Source organism: Monodelphis domestica, chromosome 3, assembly GCF_027887165.1.
Source record: "Monodelphis domestica isolate mMonDom1 chromosome 3, mMonDom1.pri, whole genome shotgun sequence".
Lineage (NCBI taxonomy): Eukaryota > Metazoa > Chordata > Mammalia > Didelphimorphia > Didelphidae > Monodelphis > Monodelphis domestica.
The window spans coordinates 100,015,237-100,036,492 of NC_077229.1; the positions used below are offsets into that span (position 1 = coordinate 100,015,237).

Below are 21,256 nucleotides of genomic sequence, written 5' to 3' on the forward strand. Positions count from 1 at the left end.
CTTGGATGATAGGTTCTCAAAAAGATCATAATAGATCAGAATGAGACAAATATAAAATAAATTTTATTAGGACATACACAAGTCCTAGACAAGGAGTAAAAGTAATAAACTTGCTAAATATGAGATGGGGTAGATAGGTATGATTAGAGAGCAATTCACACGCAAAAAGTTTAGCAGTTGCAGAGAAACAAGGTTCAATGTGATTCAATAATGTGACATGGCCACTGCAAAAGCAAATAAGGTCCTTGGCTTCATTAAAAGAGGGATAATTTCCCTAAGGGAAGAAGTGATGCAAGTGTTCACATCTAAAATATTTTGTTCAATTTTGTCCAGAACATTTTATAAAGGATGTCCCTAGGAGGTTGACAAGAAGCAGACATCATGCCAAATGAGAATAAGTTGAAGGCACTGGGAAATTGTGGCAGGTGAAGGATGCAGTGAGTAAGAAAACAAAGGTCTGATCTTCGAAGCTAATTATTTTATTAAGCAATGCCTGTCTGTTGCCTAACAAATTGGGACCAGACCTCTTCAATTTAGGGTTAGATTCTGAACACAGGGGGAGACAGACTCTTATACATTACAAATAATTAATCAAATAAGGTCAATCAATTAAAAAGAACAATACAACATCAGGTAATCTGATTTTAATTGGATGAAAGATTAGAGACTTTCCAAATTGGGAGGGGAAGAGTGAATGGGTATAATTCCCTGAAACCAGAAAAAGTGGTGTCACACACTCCCCAAATATTTGTAAACAATCAAAGGAATACGGAAACAACCTGATTTGTCAGTATGATACCTATTTTCAGATAAGACATAGGTTGCTGGAGATGTACAATTATGAGAAAACTCCTTGCATCAGTCTGTAGCATTTAAAAGAGTGGATGCCAATAAACTGTAAGAGTTAAAATGGTTGAGGTTGTAAACTGTAGTGAGTAAAATAGTGGAAGATATAAATTATAGTAGATATGAGTGGGTGAGTAAATTTGTGACCGCAGGAAATATGTTTTCACTACAGTGTCTTGTTTTTTAATCAAATATAAGGTGGTTGCCAGGGAAATATTCCCAATTATGAATATACCCAAGTCAACTGGGTTTTATAGAGAATTTAATTAATAATACAATGAGGAGTTAAAGAAAGAGAGAGAGAGAGAGAAAGGTATAAGTATGAAGGGCCTTAAGCCAACATGGCCTAGACCTGAGTCTTAAGAGAGAGAGAATCAGTCAGTCTTATCACTCACCACAAGATCTGTCTAAGCAAGGGTTCTGGGGGACAGAGTCTCCCCAGAGGGAGTTCCAGCCAGAGTCAGCCTCCCTTGAGAGACCTCCTTAGAGATTGTCCTTCAAGAGATTTATCTCAAGAGATCGTCTTTTTCTTATATAAGGGGTTTTCTCCTATTTCACCTCCCCTAAGTTCTTCCATCTACCAATCACAGTAGATGTTTTTCAAAGGACAGCCCATTCTGAATTCACAGCTGAGTAGATTAGAATCTCTGAGTAAATTTCTCACCTTTTTGTCCTGGTAAGTTTACAAGTTGCCTGACCTTTAATAAGTACTTAGCACCCCATTGTATTAATTCTAAAAATAGGAATGGCTTAAGTATGAGTGTAAGTATTTTTCATTGTTTAGCAAGGAGTTTTCTTTCCTAAAGCAGTCTTAAGTATGGGTGGAGTAGAGGTCTTCCCATTTCTGATTTAAGTAGAGTTCACACATTTTAGATCTAAGTAGCTTCACTGTTTAAAATGGGGAATAGTCCCATGTAAGTTTTTTCCTCTTTGCTCCTTATGAGTTTACAAGTCCGAGAAATTTCAAGATTCACAAGTCTTAGTATCTGATTGCATTTCTGATCAACATAACCTAGGTTATTAGTTAGACTCTCTAAACAGCCAGCTACAGATGGTCCAGTTTCCCAGCTACATAGGGCTAGTGTCAAAAAATTAAATACAATTTTCTTCTAATTACCACAATTGAATAGTTTTCTCACAGAACCAGAAGTTGGATTAGCCCCATAATTGAATAGAAACAGAACTGAGCTACCTCCAGAACTGAGTTACAAGACTGAATCAGTGTGGTTCACTCAATGGCCTCATTTTATACTACCACTTGCTATCCTAATCTCCTCAATTCTTTCAATTTTTCTCAGTCTGATGGAGAAAAGAGTTAGGAGAAACACAATATAGCATTTTCAAGTATCTGAAGGACTAAAAGAGGGATTAGATTGTTCTGTATTATGCTAGAGGGTAGAACAGGAGCAATGCAGGTATGTTACAGAATGACAAATTTAAGCTCAATGTTAGGGAAAAATGTCCTACAAATGTGTCAGAGCATCTCAGAGGGACCAAGTTCACTTTGGGAAATTTCTCATTTCTCTAGGATGCAATTTTTTTCCAAAACTACTATCTTGACACCATTTGAGTTTTTGAGTTTATGAAAAGTATGCAATAAAGTTTTTTTTAAGTTATAAGAAAACAAAACTCCTAGAAGAGCTTCCAGCAAGTGGTATCTATCCCCCAAAATCCACCCCCCCCCATATTCTTCCTTTTTCAGTTCTGCTCAGTGCCCTTGCATCAGGTTTTCTTTCCAAGTCAGAGGTTGGTAATTCTCAGGAGACAACTTTAGTTCTTGGAATTTTTCTTCAGAGCAAATCTGTTGGGTGCTTTTTCAGTCCACGGGGAAGGGATCTAGTTTGAGAATGTTGCCATTTCTAGGGGAAAGACTCCCCAATTGCACCACTAAATACAGAGAAACAGACTGAGAATTGGTTTGTCCTGGGTCTCACCCCTTAACTCCTATCCTTAGCACAACATTCAACCTTTCCCTTGATCCTGGGCTCAGAAAATTTTGTCCAGGGACTTGGAATCCTATTTCTCCATCTCCAAGAGATTTCTAGTCACCAACACCAGGTTTAGCTGTTAAGTATAAATCTTTTTAAAAAACAAATTTGAGTTTAATTTTTCCAGGCAAGTTAACAAATATTTATTAGTCTTTACAAAAGCAAAATAGAACAAAAAGACTTTACTATGTGAAGCAGAGGACAAACTGAGGGAGTAGAAACACCGAGGAAAAGCAACTGCCTGACTACAATGGCTGAGGGGACATGACAGAGGAGAGACTCTAAATGAACACTCTAATGCAAATACTAACAACATGGCAATGGGTTCGAATCAAGAACACATGTGATACCCAGTGGAATCACGCGTCGGCCACGGGGTGGGGGGGGAGGTGGGAGGGAGGAAAAGAAAATGATCTTTGTCTTTAATGAATAATGCATGGAAATGTTAAAATAAAATACTATTTTAAAAAAAGACTTTACTATGTGCCAGACACTGTGCTAATCACTGGGGATACAAATACCAGCAAAAAGAGACAGTTTTTCAATGAACAAAAATATATATATTTCCTTCTCCTTTTACCACCTGCCTTCTTTCAACACTGAGGTGAGGAAAAAGAAAAAACAACAACCTTGTAACTGATATGTATAGTTGAATTCCCACATTGATGACATCTAAAAAACTATGTCCTATTCTGTACCTGAGTCCATCACCTATCAGGAGATGGGTAGCATGTTTCATTATGGGTCATACCCTGATGGGTAAGTCCACTGATTGACTTTTTAAAAATCTCTTAATTCATATTAAATAGTTTGTATGATTACTGCCTTTGCATGTAAGTTGAGATCTGGTCCTTTTAGGGCCCCTTTATGCCACGGTCAGGGTCCAGCCCCACTCCCAACTCCAGGGTTCCCGACTGGTGTCGAAATATCAGTCAAAATAAATAACATAAAATAAATAACAAATGGAAGACAGCTTAATCATTATGGCCATGGGACTGCTTTGCCTCTCAGCTGCTCTGACATTCCCAGGCTTGGGATTTATTTTTATATCCATATTCTTGGCATGCAGATACACAAAATCAAAGAGAGGTAATTGGAAAAGTGACACATTAACTTTTAACAAATCACTTGATTAACATTCTATATTTTTGTATTGTGATTACAGACAGAACACAAGATAAATGATTTTGTCACAGGTGGCTTACTAAGTAGTTTGAGTTGCTGATTTGTGTAATTGAGTCACTGAGGCATATTGAAGCTTGTGAAACACATGAATTAACTTGAAGGATGTTATGACTTTATTCCCTTAGATAAAAGTTTGTAAGACTGAGAAAGGATACTCAAACACCCAAAGGACCTTAAAACATCTGACAAATAGGGCACAAGAGGGAACTTTTCCCAGGTGCATTAGGGATCTTTGCAATTAAGGGAACATCTTTTTAATTAAGGGAAATCTCACAAGCTCTGTGCATGCCCCCCTCCTCTTCTCTGTCCCTTCCCTGTTCTTCAGCCTGGAATACCCCCTGGAATGCCAATGGGAACAATAATCTGAGGGAGGTTGGAGAATTCCCAAGGATGGGAGGAGGGAATCCCTCAGACCCTCAATAAAATCTAGCAATCTGAATCCCTTGAGGGGGGCTGCAATTCCATCTGGGTGGGCCATTCAATCACCTTGGATTATTTCCAACTCTATCTGTAACACTTACTATCTGTAAACAGTTCCTTGACTTTAATTGAAAGGGTGTGAGCTGCAATTCTGAGTGAGAATCAATATTCCATCCCCCACCACAAACTTGCTCTCCCACAACAAAAGCACTTACCTCACAAGATAATTAGGAGGATGAAATGAAATAATGCATGTAAAGCACATCAGAGACCCTGAAGTGCTTTTAAGTGTCAGCTATTGTTATTGTTATTATGGAGTTTTTCTTGCTATCAGTCTAATTTGTCTCCTTGAAGTTTCCACCTATTGCTACTACCTTTTGGAGCCACACAAAACAAGTCTGATTCCTCTCATATGTGAGAACTTTTACAAGAGTTGATCAAATTTATCATGTCCTCCCCTGAGTCTTCTCTTCTTCCAGGTTAAAACATTTCTAGTCCTCTCAACCAGTCTTCATGAAGCAGGAGCCTGAGGCTCTTCACTGTCCTGGGTACCCTCCTTGGTGACTCTCTCCAACATGTCAATGTTCATTTTAAAATAAGATGTCCAGAACTGAACACCAAAATCCAGGTAAAGTCTGACAAGGACAGAGATCAGAAGAACTATCACTTCGATACTCTTGGTATTCCTGACCCACTTAATGCTGACCAAAGTCACATTAGCCTTTATGGCTGCTCCTTCACCTCTGATTCATGAGGAGCTTGCAGTCCACTCAACCCCCCTGATTTCTTCACATAAGCTTCTGTCTAACAAAGTTTTTCCCTTCTCTTACTTGTGAAGTCATTTTTTTTTTCTGTACCCAAGTATAAGGCTTTATATTGATCCATTTGGGATCTTATCTTATAAGTTTCAGCCCAATTCTCTAGCCTATCAGAATCTTATTGGATCTTAACTTTATTATCCACATGAGCTGTTCTCCTCAGCATCTTGTCACCCACTAATTTGTTAAGCACTCCATCCATGTCTTTATCCAAGTGTAGGAAATATGCTCTGACTCACTCTTTGAGAACCTTACAGGTCCTGGGTTTCAGGGTACCGTAAGGATTTTTGGTATGGGAGAGAGAGGGAACATGTGTATCTCTCTTTCTATTATTATTTGCTTGAGTTCCCATATAGTTGTATCCCCCTCCTAACCACTGTTAGGTACCAATTATTAGTATCCAAGTTACATTTAACAAACTACCATCAATTAGCTTTTATAAAGGAATATTTGCTTTGAAGATATAGCAAGAAGGAACATACAATCATTTCCTCCCCACATCTCAGGAGTACACTTTTAGTTCAGTTCCTATAAAATATCGTTCTCACCGTATTCATGTCCAGATGCAGCTGTCAGCTATCATTGACCTGGTCCAGGAAGGCTACTGTCAAAGGTCACACCTTGATCCTCAGGACATGACTACAAACCTCAGATTCAGAGATGCCAGTGTGCTAGAAACTTCTCCAGACCTTTTGAAACTCACAAGGTAAGAGGTAATATTTCTCTACCTAAAACAGAAAAGGAGAAACAGAGGCCAATGACCAAAGCCAGGGCTACATGGTCTCAGATGGAAGAGGTCCTTAAAGATCCTCCTCTTACAGGTTTGTCTCTTGCTAGACACTGTGAGTGAAGAGAGAGCAACAGTTGAGGAGGCAAAGATATTAGGCCAAAGGGGGTAACCTTCTTGAAGATGCCCCTAGTTCTATCTACCTGACCAATTGACAAAGGCTCCTCTGAGCCACATGGTTAGCAGGTCAGAAGCAGTTATAGAGTGTTTCCCCAGTCTCTCCAAGGTAATTCCTGGAACTTTGGTTCCCAGCCTCTTCTATGTGGGAAATTTCCCTCAATGGAGCACACCAATGCACTCTGCAATGTTCCAGTTCCCTATTACACAAGTGATTAATACAAATATTAAATAGAACAAAGTCAGGCACAAATCCCTGGGGCTTGGAGACCCACTGATACACTGACATTGAAGTATTAATGAGCCCTATAAGTCCAAGTAGTTCTGAATTCCTCTCTCAGCATCTAGTTGATATCTCTTCATCTTCCCTGAAAGAAAAGACTTCTTCAAATCTAAGTAAATTATATCTGCAGCATTCCCCCTTATTAACTAGTTTTGTGACAGTAGGAATAATAAAGCAATGAGAATAGCCTGGCATGAACATATTTTAGATGAAACTGTATTGGCTCTTTGGTATCATCATTTCCTTTTCTAGTGCTCTCCTATCATCTTTTTGACTCATTCTTTCACTCTTAAATTGGGAAAAGAAAAGTGCATAGTCACTCCATTAATTGTTTTAATAGTCATTCTAAAGTTTCACAAAGACCAACTCTTCTCAAGGATCTGACTTTCCTGGAATTCCATCAAGGAGGGGACCCTGGAGGGATCTCTGAGTCTATTGAGATCTACTCTTAGTCAGAATATGAATATGAAGTCCACTACTTTTAAAAAAAATTCATCCTATGATTTAATTGATATAGGGAATTCATAGTAAGACAATTCTTTTGACTCATGCAGATCAAAAACTTATTTGACACTTATAGTCTTAGAGAGTTTCCTGTGCCACTGAAGAGTTAAATGACTTGCCCATGGTCATACAGTCAGTTCATGCTGGAGTGAGGCTTTAAATCCAGGTATCCTGACTACAAGTCTATGCTGTCACATTGCCTCTTGAAGTCTCCCTCACCCCTTACCGGGATTTCATGAACTTGGGGGTTGCCCTGAGCCTGACAACAGATGTCTCTGACACTTCCTAGATCCTGCTATATCTTCCAACTTACTTCCTGCCACCTCATGTTCCACCTGCCCTTACTAAAGGATGAGAAGTTTAGATTCTTTCCTGCGGCACAGTGAGTTCAATGGAAAAATTTTGGTCATGGAACAGAAGTGACTGTACTCCCACGTAAGTTCCCATGTTCCCCAATACATGTATGTGGGGGTGGGGGAAGATGGGTAAGGAATTCTCCTCCATTGGGATTCCTAAGGGTTACAGGATTGTGAATGGGGAAAACTTAGATTGGGTTGATGATTCTAGTCATCTTTTACCCCAGCCTGTGGTGGTTGTGTGGGCTAATTCCCATAGCCAGCTCTGCCTCCTGATGTTAAAATATTCCAAACTCATCATTCAAGGAGCCCCAAACCCTAGTAATCCCCAAACATAAGAACCCAGAGGCATTTTCTCTCTCCTGATCCTAGTCATGTCACCATCTAATCCCAAGAAGGTCCCCAAACCTGTGAACCCAGGGAGTTTCTTCCCTCAATTGAGGAATAGCCCTAATCCTTGGGACTCCCTGAAACTTGTCAATAACCAGGCTTGCCTGTTCCTGTAGCTCTAGGACTCATGTTCTCCACTTCTTTCCCTATGATGTATCTAAAGAGAATTTGGTACCTGAATTTGGTATCTAGGCTGCTGCGGGGAACGAGGAGGGTCTAGGACAGAATGGCATTTAGGAGACTTCAGGACTCAAGACCTTCATCCCTAGAAGTATAGAAGGAATATTATTTATTCTGCCTCTACTTTTTCTTCTGTCCAGGAGATGAGACACAGCTGAAGGCGTCAGGAGGAGGCTCACACCCAGCTGGAAAGACCCTGAGTCTCCAGTGCCAAGCATCTGGCTTCCTGTTTAATACAAGCCAACTAAGCTGGTATCTTTGGGTTCCTGGAGGTGCCCCACTGTGGCTGACCAGTCTTGACCATCGATTTTCAAAAGTCAGTGGGGACCACATCACTTCCAGAAGAGAGGACACCAACAGCCAGATTTTTCACCAGATCAAGAACCTTAGCCTTAGAGACTCTGGCTACTATCATTGTGCAAGGAGGATGGGTTATGGAGATGACACAGACAAGTTGATCTTTGGTTCTGGGACAGATGTGACTGTGGAACCCGGTGAGTGCTTCCTTTGTCTCTGTTTTAGGGCAATAGATTTGTGAAACAAGGTACCGTCCTAGGTCACATAAGTTAGTTGGTGCTGGTGCCCAGACCAGAACTAAGATCCTTTATTTCCCAGACCTTTCTCTCTATCACATGTTCTTCATGAATGTGCACAACTAGAATTCTCTAGGTGGTAATTCCTAGGGATGGACTGTGACAGGTCATAATGCCCATCATTGATAAGGCTAATTGACTTGAGAACCCAGATGTAAAGCCCGGAAAACTGTCAGTCCCAGTGGAAGCTAGGAGTAGGAGAACTGGGAGGGAGGAAAAGGGCTGTGTTCTGGGGTAGCATAGATATATGAACTGGGGACATGAGACCCAGGCTTGGCCTGAGGCCAAGGAGCTAGGGCTGAGGTCTAGTTTTCACAGTTATTTAGTCACATGAATTTGCTTCTCATATATGGGGTTCAGGTGAAAGATGGGTGGGAAACATGGTTGAGGTTTCTTTTTCTCAGTTATTTGGTTTCATGAGTTTACTCCCCACACAGGAGGCCAGACCAGGGCTGAGAAGGGGCCAGGAAGTGGGTGAGGTTTGCTTTCACAGTTATTTGGTCACATGGGTGCTGTCTCACACTTGGATCTGGGTTCCTGGCTGGCAGGGTGCACTGTAGAGGGATCTGCTAATGACAGGAAGTCATGGTTTGATTGTAGGACCTCGGGACCCTTTGTCACCCAGTGTGTTTGTGGTGAGGAGTCAGGATGCTGTGGCCTGCCTGGTCAGTGACTTTTACCCCAAGGAGATTGATGCATCCCTGTCCTCCCTTGGGGCTTCAGTCTCAGCCCAGGCCCTCACGGTGGCTCCCATAATCCATGGTGTCTACAGTGCCATCCAGATTGGCAAGGCTGGTGACAATGACTCAGTAACCTGTTCAGTGAAGCACCTTGGCAAAGAGACCCATGAGTCCCACCAGCCAGGTATGAATAGTCCCTACTTGGGCAAAGGGGGTGGTATTACAAAGAGTCATCTTTGGCTTTGGGAGTGTTTTATGAACCACTAAGTGTAGTAGTAAGAACTGGAGGGGAAATACTATAGAGTGAGGAAGGGTTCCCTAGTTTAGGGAACAGAGTCCTGGACTGAGGCTAGGGGTCCTTGGATAGAAAGGACTGTTCTTGATCAGTGTTTTCTGACTGGGAGTGAGGCAGAAGCCCACAAATTGGGGGTGAGGTTCCTGGGATAGATGAGAGGAGAGTCTGGCTAACAAAGGGTATTCTGATCTTTGGAGAGATGTTCTGTCCTAGGGAGGAAAGTTCTGGGCTCACTGGATCCCAGGGCTGTGACTAATGATATCATTCTGCCTTCAGATACTGGGATCATTCCTCAGCTTGAATTATCCTGCTATGACCAGGGACTCACAAGTGGGTTAAAGGTTAAAGATGAAAGGACAGAGATAATGATATTGGACTTAAGCCACATGATCAGAAGTGAGATTATTTGATCCAATCTGAGTCCCCTTATCTCCTATTCTGATAATGTGACACCACAGAGTTCCTCATGATCATGACCCACACAGAGCATGATACAAATGGCCTAGGTTTAGGGTATTGGAGAATTCAGGGTTCAAAGCATATGCAGAAGAACTCAGTTTGAATGATGGCTCAGGATTTGGAGTGAATGATGTCCTAGACCTTTAGAATGTGTGATGGTCCAAAATTCTGGGAACATGACAACCCAGGGTTCAGGTTGGAGAGTAGCTTATTATTCTTCTCCTTGGCTTTCTCAATGTTTCTTCATCCCTGAGTGGATCCCAACTTTTTCCTTCTTTGCTTCTTGTTTGGGGATCTTGAGTGTCAGTAGAGAAAAATCTCAAATTCACTTAACTTCATGCACAACACATTTATGCTATAGCATTTTAGCTGGGCCCTCTCTCCAATTTTATAATTATTCGCTCTTTCTTAATTGACATAATGGAGAGAGAGCTGACCTTCAAGTTAGGAAAACCTGTTTCCAAATCCCATCTCTAACATATACTGACTATTTGCCCCTAAGCAAATTATTCATCTCCTCAGAGTTGCTCTATGCAGCCCTTTAATACTATGATTTGCTGAAAAATAACAACCTGCTTTGATAGAGGGAGTTACCTGACCAAAGATTTCCTTCTATCAATAAAAGAGAAAGCCCATTCCTCATTGCTATCTTTATTTTGTAGGAGACTCATCTTTCTGAGTTCAAATCTCATCTTAGAAACTTACTAGCTGTGTGACCCTGGGCAAGTCACACATACTGTATCAGTTTCCTCATCTGCAAAATGTGCTGGAGAATGCTTGGCAAACCATTCCAGTACCTCTGCCAAGAAAACCCCAGCCAGCCAGGGTCACAAAAATCAGACATTGATGAAATGATTGAAACAACCAACAACAAATAATTCCAAACATTCCAAACATATTTTTCTCCTCTACTCACATTTCTGATAGGTTTGGAAGAAAATTGATTTCCCTAAGGAGCCTGAGGGCTTATGTGAGAGATTTTCTTTTCAGATCCTGTCTCATGTTTATGCCTTTTTAGCTTCTAGGTATCACATCTACCCCTGCCCTTGGACCAAAGATTCATATTTGTCCACATGTATTTAGCACTGCAAAGGCTACAGATCACTTTACATATACCATCTCATTTGAGCCACATAAATGCCCTGGGTGGGAGGGACTAGAACTATTGCTCTCTCCCTCTTTCTAAAAATGAGGAAACTGAGTTTCAGCGAGGCTTAGTCCATCATTACACAGTTGGGAAATGTTAAGAGACTTGATTCTAACCTGTGGTTGAATCTTCATTTTAGAAAAGCCATTTTGGTGGTTGTTGAGAATTAACTTGAGTGATAAAAACCTTGGGGCAGGGAGACCCAAAAAGAAGACTTAATAATCTTAATTAATACTCTTTCTTGATTCTAAAACGAGCACACTTTCTAATTCATCACACTGATCCTGAGGAATCTCTAGTGCTGTTTCTGTCACTGATTCCATTCTCTTCTGTCTCCACCAGGGTCTGGCTCCACTTCCAGTGTCTCATGCACTCCTAGATCCTTCCCTCTAATGACAAACTTGGGTTTTCCCAAATAATCTTTATCTTTATTTTACACTCATTACTATGGCAACACTCCTCTCCAGTGCAAAAATTATAGAAGTTATCATCTCTAACTCCCTGTTCACTTTCTCCCCAAACCCTTCATATTTGTACATACTGAATTCTCTCAGTGAATTTCTAAATACTAAATCCAGAGTGTTCTTTCAGCCTTTATCCTACTTTGACCTCTCTGTAACTTTTTACACAGATTATCATCTACAACTGGACACATTCTCTTCAACTGGCCTCCAGAGACCCTATATTATCTTTATTTTTCACTCCCCTTTCTAATTGCTCCTTCTCAGTCTTCCTCTCTGGGTGCTTTTTAGTGTGGATATTCTTTAAGGGAAAGCCCTAGACTTTCTTTTCTTCTTTTGACTCTTTTCCTTGCCAATCTCATTCACTCCCCCTGGCTTCATTAACATGTCTCTGCTGCTTATCATTCTCATAAATCCTATAACTACATCTCCAGATGCCTTCAGAGAATATCTACCTGGATAGCCCATTGGTCCCTCAAATTTAATATTTTCAAAATTGAACTTATTTACCCTTGTTTTGTTAATCATTCAATTCACTTATTCTCCCATGTTGTCTCCTTGGAGTGGGGTGTATTGGGTGTATAGAGAGGACTAGCACCTCTGGTGTGAAGGCTTGCTGAGTCCTTTTCAGGACTCCTTTTCTCCTTTCATATCTACATGTTACCCAGCTCTCACCTGTGGCTCCAAGAAGCTATAGTATGCACAGTAGACACACCCCAGGAAACTGTCTTGGTAGGTGGGCTAAACCAGGTTGATGATAACCAAGAGGCTTCAGACCTGTTGATGAACTAGGGTGGCATCTACCCCAGGCATATGAATACTTCCTCCTACAGAAGGGGTGGGTGAGAACAATTTATTCCACTGGCCATGGATATTTGGAAGCCGGCACTGTGACATACTAAAAGTTCAATTAGACATCAAAGATGCCAACATCTTCCACTACATGCTGAACCTTGACTTTTATCTTGCCACTAGACTTTGATTGACTGGAAAAAAGAGTGAGGCTGATGACTTTGTGCAACTCTGCTTCAATTAAATCCAATTTATACTTGAATCAAAATATATCACCTAGTGATATGTTTTTGGTCCTCTTTGAGTATGAAGGACAACAACCAACTAAACCTTGGAGTGATCATTGACTTTTCAGCTCTTTTCAGAATATCCAATTAGTCATCAAGTGCTGCCAATTCTGCTTCTACAACATCTTTTATTCCTGCCTGTACATCTTTAATCTTATTGCCTTATTATCATTTTTTATTTATTTTTTTTTATTATATTTTATTTGATCATTTCCAAGCATTATTCATTAAAGACATAGATCATTTTCTTTTCTTCCCACCCACCCCCCATAGCAGACGCGTAAATCCACTGGGCATTACATGTTTTCTTGATTTGAACCCATTGCTATGTTGATAATATTTGCAATAGAGTGTTCATTTAGAGTCTCTCCTCTGTCATGTCCCCTCAACCGCTGTATTCAGGCAGTTGCTTTTCCTCGGTGTTTCTACTCCCACAGTTTATCCTTTGCTTATGAATAGTGTTTTTTTTCTCCTAGATCCCTGCAAATTGTTCAGGGACATTACACCGCCACTAATGGAGAAGTCCATTACGTTCGATTATACCACAGTGTATTAGTTTCTGTGTACAATATTCTCCTGGTTCTGCTCCTCTCGCTCTGCATCACTTCCTGGAGGTTGTTCCAGTCTTTATGGAACTCCTCCACTTTATTATTCCTTTTAGCACAATAGTATTCCATCACCAACATATTCCACAATTTGCTCAGCCATTCCCTAATTGATGCGCATCCCCTCATTTTCCAGTTTTTGGCCACCACAAAGAGTGCAGCTATGAAAATTTTTGTACAGGTCTTTTTACTTATTATCTCTTTGGGGTACAGACCCAGCAGTGCTATGGCTGGATCAAAGGGTAGATATTCTTTTGTCGCCCTTTGGGCATAGTTCCAAATTGCCCTCCAGAATGGTTGGATCAGTTCACAACTCCACCAGCAATGAATTAATGTCCCTACTTTGCCGCATCCCCTCCAGCATTCATTACTTTCTTTTGCTGTTATGTTAGCCAATCTGCTAGGTGTGAGGTGATACCTCAGAGTTGTTTTTATTTGCATCTCTCTGATTATAAGAGATTTAGAACTCTTCTTCATGTGCTTATCAATAGTTTTGATTTCTTAATCTGAGAACTGCCTATCCATGTCCCTTGCCCATTTATTAATTGGAGAATGGCTTGATTTTTTGTACAATTGATTTAGCTCTTTATAAATATGAGTAATTAAACCTTTGTCAGAGGTTTCTATGAAGATTTTTTCCCAGTTTGTTGTTTCCCTTCTGATTTAAGTTACATTGGTTTTGTTTGTACAAAAGCTTTTTAGTTTGATGTAGTCAAAATTATTTATTTTACATTTTGTGATTCTTTCTATGTCTTGCTTGGTTTTAAAGCCTTTCCCCTCCCAAAGGTCTGACATGTATACTATTCTGTGTTTACCCAATTTACTTATGGTTTCCTTCTTTATGTTTAAGTCACTCATCCATTTTGAATTTATCTTGGTGTAGGGTGTGAGGTGTTGATCTAGTCCTAGTCTCTCCCACACTGTCTTACAATTTTCCCAGCAGTTTTTATCGAATAGTGGATTTTTGTCCAAAAAGCTGGGATCTTTGGGTTTATCGTATACTGTCTTGCTGAGGTCGCTTTCCCCCAGTCTATTCCACTGATCTTCCTTTCTGTTTCTTAGCCAGTACCAAATTGTTTTGATGACTGCTGCTTTGTAATATAGTTTTAGGTCAGGGACTGCAAGGCCCCCATCATATGTGTTTTTTTTCATTATTTCCCTGGATATCCTTGATCTTTTGTTCTTCCAAATGAACTTTGTTATGGTTTTTTCTAAATCAGTGAAGAAGTATTTTGGTAGTTCAATGGGTATGGCACTAAATAGATAAATAAGTTTGGGTAGGATGGTCATTTTTATTATATTGGCTCGTCCTATCCATGAGCAGTTAATGTTTTTCCATTTGCTCAAGTCTAGTTTTAGTTGTGTGGCGAGTGTTTTGTAGTTGTGTTCATATAGTTCCTGTGTTTGTCTCGGGAGGTAGATTCCTAGGTATTTTATTTTGTCTAAGGTGATTTTGAATGGGATTTCTCTTTCTAGTTCTTGCTGCTGAGCTGTGTTGGAGATATATAGAAAAGCTGATGATTTATGCAGGTTTATTTTGTATCCTGCAACTTTGCTAAAGTTGTTGATTATTTCAATTAGCTTTTTGGTTGAATCTCTAGGATTCTTTAAGTAGACCATCATGTCATCTGCACAGAGTGATAACTTGGTCTCCTCCTTGCCTATTTTGATGCCTTCAATTTCTTTTTCTTCTCTAATTGCTACTGTTAGTGTTTCTAGTACAATGTCAAATAGTAGAGGTGATAATGGGCATCCTTGTTTCACTCCTCATCTCATTGGGGATGCATCTAGTTTATCCCCATTGCAGATGATATTAGCTGATGGTTTTAGATATATACTGTTTATTATTTTTAGGAATGTCCCTTCTATTCCTATGCTTTCTAGTGTTTTTAATAGGAATGGGTGTTGTATTTTATCAAATGCTTTTTCTGTGTCTATTGAGATAAATCATGTGGTTCTTGCTGGTTTGCTTCTTGATGTGGTCAATTATGTGGATGGTTTTCCTAATGTTGAACCCGCCCTGCATCCCTGGTATAAATACTACTTGATCATGGTGAATGATCCTCCTGATCACTTGCTGGAGTCTTTTTGCAGAGAGCAGGGTCCTCTCAACCAACAGAAACCCTCAGGGCCGACAAAACTGCCTCACGGCCAGCTATTCTGAAGGCAACTTCTGAAAACCAACCCGACCCAGTTGAGGGGGCACCTTAGCAGCAGGGAAGCAGATAGAGCCGGGGGAGAGTGTGGCCCCCTGGTCTGACCCTTCCATTCCAGTTCCAGTGAAAGTTATTGCTGGGAGGCATACTCAATTTAATCAAGGGAAAGCTCATAGAACCGACAATCTGCCCAGGACTAAAGCCTCTGAACACCAGACAGAGATAAGAAAAGTTAATCCTCCACATACAGAGATGGCAAACTCCACAGAAGCACAGAAGCCCCCAAATCCCAAGAAAAATAAGAAGAAAGGGGCGACTTTGGACACATTCTATGGAGCCAAAATACAAAATACAGAGCAGATAGAAGACAATACGCAAGAAAATGCTCCAAAACCTTCCTAAGGAAATGGAAACTCTCCACAAACCCACGAAGAATTTGAATCAGAAATGACCAAAAAGATGGAAGCCTTCTGGGAGGAAAAATGGGAAATAATGCAAAAGAAATTCACGCATCTACAAAACCAGTTTGACCAAAGTGAAAAGGAAAACCAGGCTTTAAAGGCCAGAATCAGGCAGCTGGAAGACAACGATCATATAAAAGAGCAAGAATTAATAAAGCAAAGCCAAAATACCAAGAAATTAGAAGAGAACATAAAATATCTCTCAGACAAGGTGACATATCTGGAAAATAGAGGGAGAAGAGATAATTTAAGAATAATTGGACTTCAAGAAAAGCCAGAAAGAAACACCAAACTCTACATCGTGATACAAGATATAATCAAAGAAAATTGCCCAGAGATTCTAGAACAAGGGGGCAATACAGCCACTGACAGAGCTCACAGAACACATTCTACACTAAACCCCCAAAAGACAACTCCCAGGAATGTAATTGCCAAATTCCAAAGCTCTCAAACAAAAGAAAAAATCCTACAGGAAGCCGGAAAAAGAAAATTTAGATATAAAGGAATGCCAATCAGGGTCACACAAGACCTTGCAAGTTCTACTCTGAATGATCGTAAGGCATGGAACATGTGGTAAAGCATGTGGTATATTATGCTGGGGCAAATTCTATCATCATATGTGCTCTATTACATTCTCTAAAGGCAGCCAACAGTGTGGATTTGTTTTCCTCAGACAATAAAGCCCCACCATTGACTCTTAATTAAGCCCAAAGATGCCTTCCTCCAATGAGCTTGACATGTGCCTTTGTCTCTTACAGCAGAACCTGAGCAGAGGAACCAGATAGTCCTCAGAGTGCTGGGCTTGAGACTACTATTGATGAAGACTGTGGCTATCAACATCCTTTTTACCATCATGGCCTTGATCTTTTGATCTTCCTCCCACCCCACAAAACTCCCATTTTCCCATTAATTTTTGTCTGCTCCCTTCTCCCTCATGCTTCCATTCATCAGTCCTCTCCAACTTCCATCCATACTCAGACTCCTTTCCCTCTCTCAGTATCCTCTCTTTCCTTTCATCTTTCCCCCACCCTAACCCCACAATCTCATGTGGTTATCCTTATTTCCCTAGCCATTTCAGTTTCCTTTTTGCCTTTGTCTCCTCTATTTCCTTAAGCTCTTTCCTATTTTCAAGTCCTCTCTCTTGCCTATTATCCTTTCTGTGTCTATGGTATTATTCTGTGTGTGGAAAAGGGGAATGAAAGGAAGAGAATAAGCTGCCTCCAGATGAGTCTGGCCTCTGACTCCTTGATGCTTTGACTTCTGATTTTTGCTTCTCCAGAAGTCTGAAAAACAAAGTTATGAGAGTCTGTATTTGGACATTACCATGACAATTTGAGCCTCAGAATGACCCCAGTAACCCAAGGTGCATTCATTACTCCCTGAGATTCAAAAAAGCCAATTCTCAGTCTGTATTTTCTCAAATAGAGTATTGCTCTCTTTGGATGTATGGATATGGAAGTGGGTGTGGGAATGGAGGACAGATATTCACAGTTCAAGTCCCCCAGGTTTCCAGAGCTCTACTAGCAACAACATTTCTCATTACTACCACTTTCCCATGTGAGGCAACCTCAGGTTCATGGTCATGGAATTATGGCCAGGTGGGTTTCTTGGGACCAGAAGGACCTTGTATAGTAATAGAAATTTAGAATAGAAATAGAAATATATATTATATATATAACCAAAAATAGAAAAATGAAATAGAAATGGCCATGAAGGTCAAAGACTTGTGGTGGAGAAAATCAACTTCATTATCTAATTGTGATTACCTCTTCTTGCTATGTCCCTTTAAAGGTCACCATCCTTCATCCTTATAATTGAGGAAGGAATCACATGGAGGAGGGGGTCTTAATTTCCATCAAGATGGATGTGGGTCATATATAAGTAGGGATTTCCTTTGTAAGATCTCCTTGAGCCCTTAGTCCTGTCTATGTCCTAATCCTCTTCCCAATTCTTTTCCTAAGGTAAGGGGTATAAAGATACTTGAGATCATAACCCAGAGCCTAGGCTTCCTCTGAAATGCAACTAAATAAGACCCTCAAAGGCAAAATGTTAGTGTTGTGTGGATCATTATCTTCCTGGTAAGAGAGGAAAATGGAAGGAGGCACAGGAGTACCCAATCCCAGCAGGAATCAAGGAGGCCTAGGGGGTCTAGGTAGGGAGAAAGCCTAGTAGAAGACTAGGTCAGATGTCCAAGAATTGGGATGAATGAGTCAATCTCAGGGAGAAAAGAACAAGAGAATGGTCTGAGGTTCCTGGCATTGAGCTTTAGCCTCAAATGCTGATACTACCTTAGATGGAAAGAAATAAGCATTTATTAAATGATTACTATGTGCCAAGAACCATACAAAACACTGGAGATACAAATATAAGCAAAAAAGAAAGGTAATCTCTACTATCAAGGAGTCTACATTTGCATGGGACAACACCCAAAAGGTTGCTAAAAGGGGGAAAGGGATAGGGTGAAGATTTAAAGACTTGGTTTTGAAGCCAGGAACCAAACTGAGAGAATGAAGGGCAGCCCCAGTGTCTCCACAAAATGGATATTCCAAGAGGAATTCACTAATAAAAAATAGGGCAGATCTTACAGAGGGATATTTCAAATTGAAAGCCTGAAGCCATATTAAGATGTTTTATGGTGTGATATGGAAATCACATTAAAAGACTGATATATATTAATTTAAGATTGCCAAGGAATTCAGTTATGTAATTCCTAAATGAAAACTCAAGTCAGCAGTCAACCTTTTATGGAGTTTTTAATTACTAACAGGAGGAAGAAAGGTATGAGAGAGAGAGAGAGAGAGAGAGAGAGAGAGAGAGAGAGAGAGAGAGAGAGAGAGAGAGAGAGAGTGAAAAGGGGAGAGAATGGAATAGGGCTTAAATACCCATTCTGCTTAAGCTGGGCCAAAGGCCCAAGGCCTTGGATAGCCGAGGTAAAGAAAAGAGATCAGTCCCTATTACTCATGTGACCAAAATGGAGAAACAGTCTGAGAGCTTCCACTCAAAGCACCAGGCCCCCAACCCCTACACTCTCTCTCCACACAGGAAGTCCCAGCCTCCTCAGCTCTCCTCTACCTCACTTCCTGTGTCCCCCTGTGCCAATGGTGGCTCTAGCTTAATCCAGGACTGCCCAGAGGTCTGTCCCCTTTGCACATGTCTGTTGTGGTGATATTCTCAAATAATTAAATCTTGAGCTTTGCTGCAGCCCTTTCTAAATCCTGTTACCTTGAGTAGGGTGGAGATTTTAGTTTCCAAGACCTGATTCTGTCATTCCAAGTATCTCTATTGTTATTGATCAGGAAACAGACAAATCCCATCCTCTAAAGAATGGTTTGAACAGAGTTGAGTAGTTTTGAAATTCACAATGGTAAGATAGCCCCAGGTGCTGAAGGAAGTTCCAGAATGAGACAGAGGTAAGGGCATAGATTTGAAGACTGGAAGTCAAGAAGAGGTCCCTTGGCCCTAGATGTGAGGGGAAAAACCCTACATATGAACAAAGAAATGTGGACTTTTCAGGGATTATTCAGGATTTTATTCAGGATTCAGAAATTCAGGATTTTAAGTCAGAAAATGCCAGAGAATTTAAAAGCCAAAACACCATCTTCTCTGGGATCCTATCAAATAAATGATCCTGAGAGGCTTATAAGGGGTAAAATCTATATAACTGGGATATGGATATTAACCCACCATGATGAGGTTATAATTAAGGTGCCATGGTGGGTGGGGGTACTGGAAGTGGTGATGAGGGTAGACAATGACTCACCTTCTTCTTTCAAAGCTAGAACGGATCAATATGGTCCCTAGTAGCTGTTCACATAAGAACTATGAGACCTGTGAGATAAATCTCATCTTGGGAATGGAAAGGATAACCCATTGAGTCTGAGTACATAGACAAATGGATCCATAAAAATAAGCACTGAAAGGGACTGAGCTGTGGGAGGCCAACTGTCTTCTGGCTACTTTAGTGTAATAAAGAAACAAGAGAGGAAATAGTTTGTCTTTGTTAGTATTTAAAGGAGTAAAAGGTGTCAGGGGGATTCTATGATCCAGAGACAATGATCTGTACACACTTCACCCCAGCAAAGAGAAATCTAAAATTTGAAGAAATGGAGCAGATGGAACCTCCACAAGATCTGGGGGGGATGGAATGGAATTCCAGCCAGGCTCAAAAGCAGTTGGAGGAGAAAAACCAAGGTTCTTCTTATCTTAGACTCTTTGGAGCTAGGAGGGAGAACTACTTGACTGGGAGTATCCAAATCTATCAATCCTTTGCTTGAACAGAAGATCTCAATTTTCAACTGGAGCCAATCTTTAGGATAAAGATTCTCTCTTTCCCTTAGGGGAACCCAGAGCTTATTTCTGAAGATTACCTAGGTCAAACTCTCAAAATCTATATAGGGAAATATATATAGGTATCTCCTTTCCCCACTGTCCTTTCCCATTACCCTTTCAAAAACATTATACCCAAATAAATTAGATGTCTTGATTCATAATAGAACTTGAATCAGAGTATATATATTAGGAGGAGAGGCTTCAAATCCATCATTACAGGAAGGAAGCTGAGGGAAAATCTGACTTACCCCATGGTCTAGCTAGACTGAATCCATTGGTAACAGCTTAGCTTGGGGATAGGGGGAGGAAGTGTCACATAGTATTTAATCCCCAAACAGCTGAACATTGGTTCCTTTCATTTCAAAGTCCCCCTCGCTAGTACACTACTCCATTTCTTCTCACTGGCTGTTTCCTATGTGTAGAATGCCTTTTCCTCACCTCCCACATCTTGTCTTCTGCCTTCTTGGGATTTCTTTAAGACTCAGCTCAAATTCAACCCTCTGCAAGAAGCCTTTCTTGGTCTTCCGTATTTCCTCCTTCAATAGCAAATGTCTTCTTTATGCAATTACCTTCCATTTACATGGTATATAATAGATTTACATATGAACATAAGGTTTTCATGTTGTCTTCTCCATTAGAATGAGCTTCTTGAGGGGAGATTCTGTGCTTTTGCCTTTCTCTATATTCTTATTGCTTAGCACAGTTGCAGAGTTATATGCTTAATAAAGACTTATTGACTGAATGGAAACTCCTCACAAGTACTCTGGGTTGGAGGAGATGTCAGCACTAATCTAGCCTGTAAGGTAGAATAGGCACCAATTTAAATGTAAGAGTCAGTGCAATATTCTTCTAAGGAAGGAATTGGGTCAGTTATAAACATAGTCCCTCAGGGGTCTTGAGAGATGCTTTTCAAGTGGCTTCTTTGGCTATCAGATAATGGTGGTTGTCAAGTTAACCTTACTGACAGTGAGTTGAAGCACCCGAGAGTAACCCCTATGTGCCATTATAAGTTCAGCTAATTACTATTTAGTGGGGTCTGAGCTAGGGGATGCCATCATGTTCTAATGTGGTATACAGGCCAATGCAATGGTCCCCCAAATGGGACTTTCACTGGGAA

General features: G+C 40.5%; 1 gene segment (V, D, J or C); it reads left to right on the forward strand.

Moving 5' to 3' along the window:
• The first annotated feature begins 5,820 nt into the window (after positions 1–5,820).
• Positions 5,821–17,106, forward strand: TCRM (T-cell receptor mu chain). The segment is given in 7 exon segments: positions 5,821–5,963; positions 6,095–6,099; positions 7,336–7,383; positions 8,015–8,368; positions 9,068–9,331; positions 9,719–9,772; positions 16,572–17,106. Coding segments are annotated over 7 exon segments (978 nt in total).
• The last annotated feature ends 4,150 nt before the right edge of the window (positions 17,107–21,256 follow it).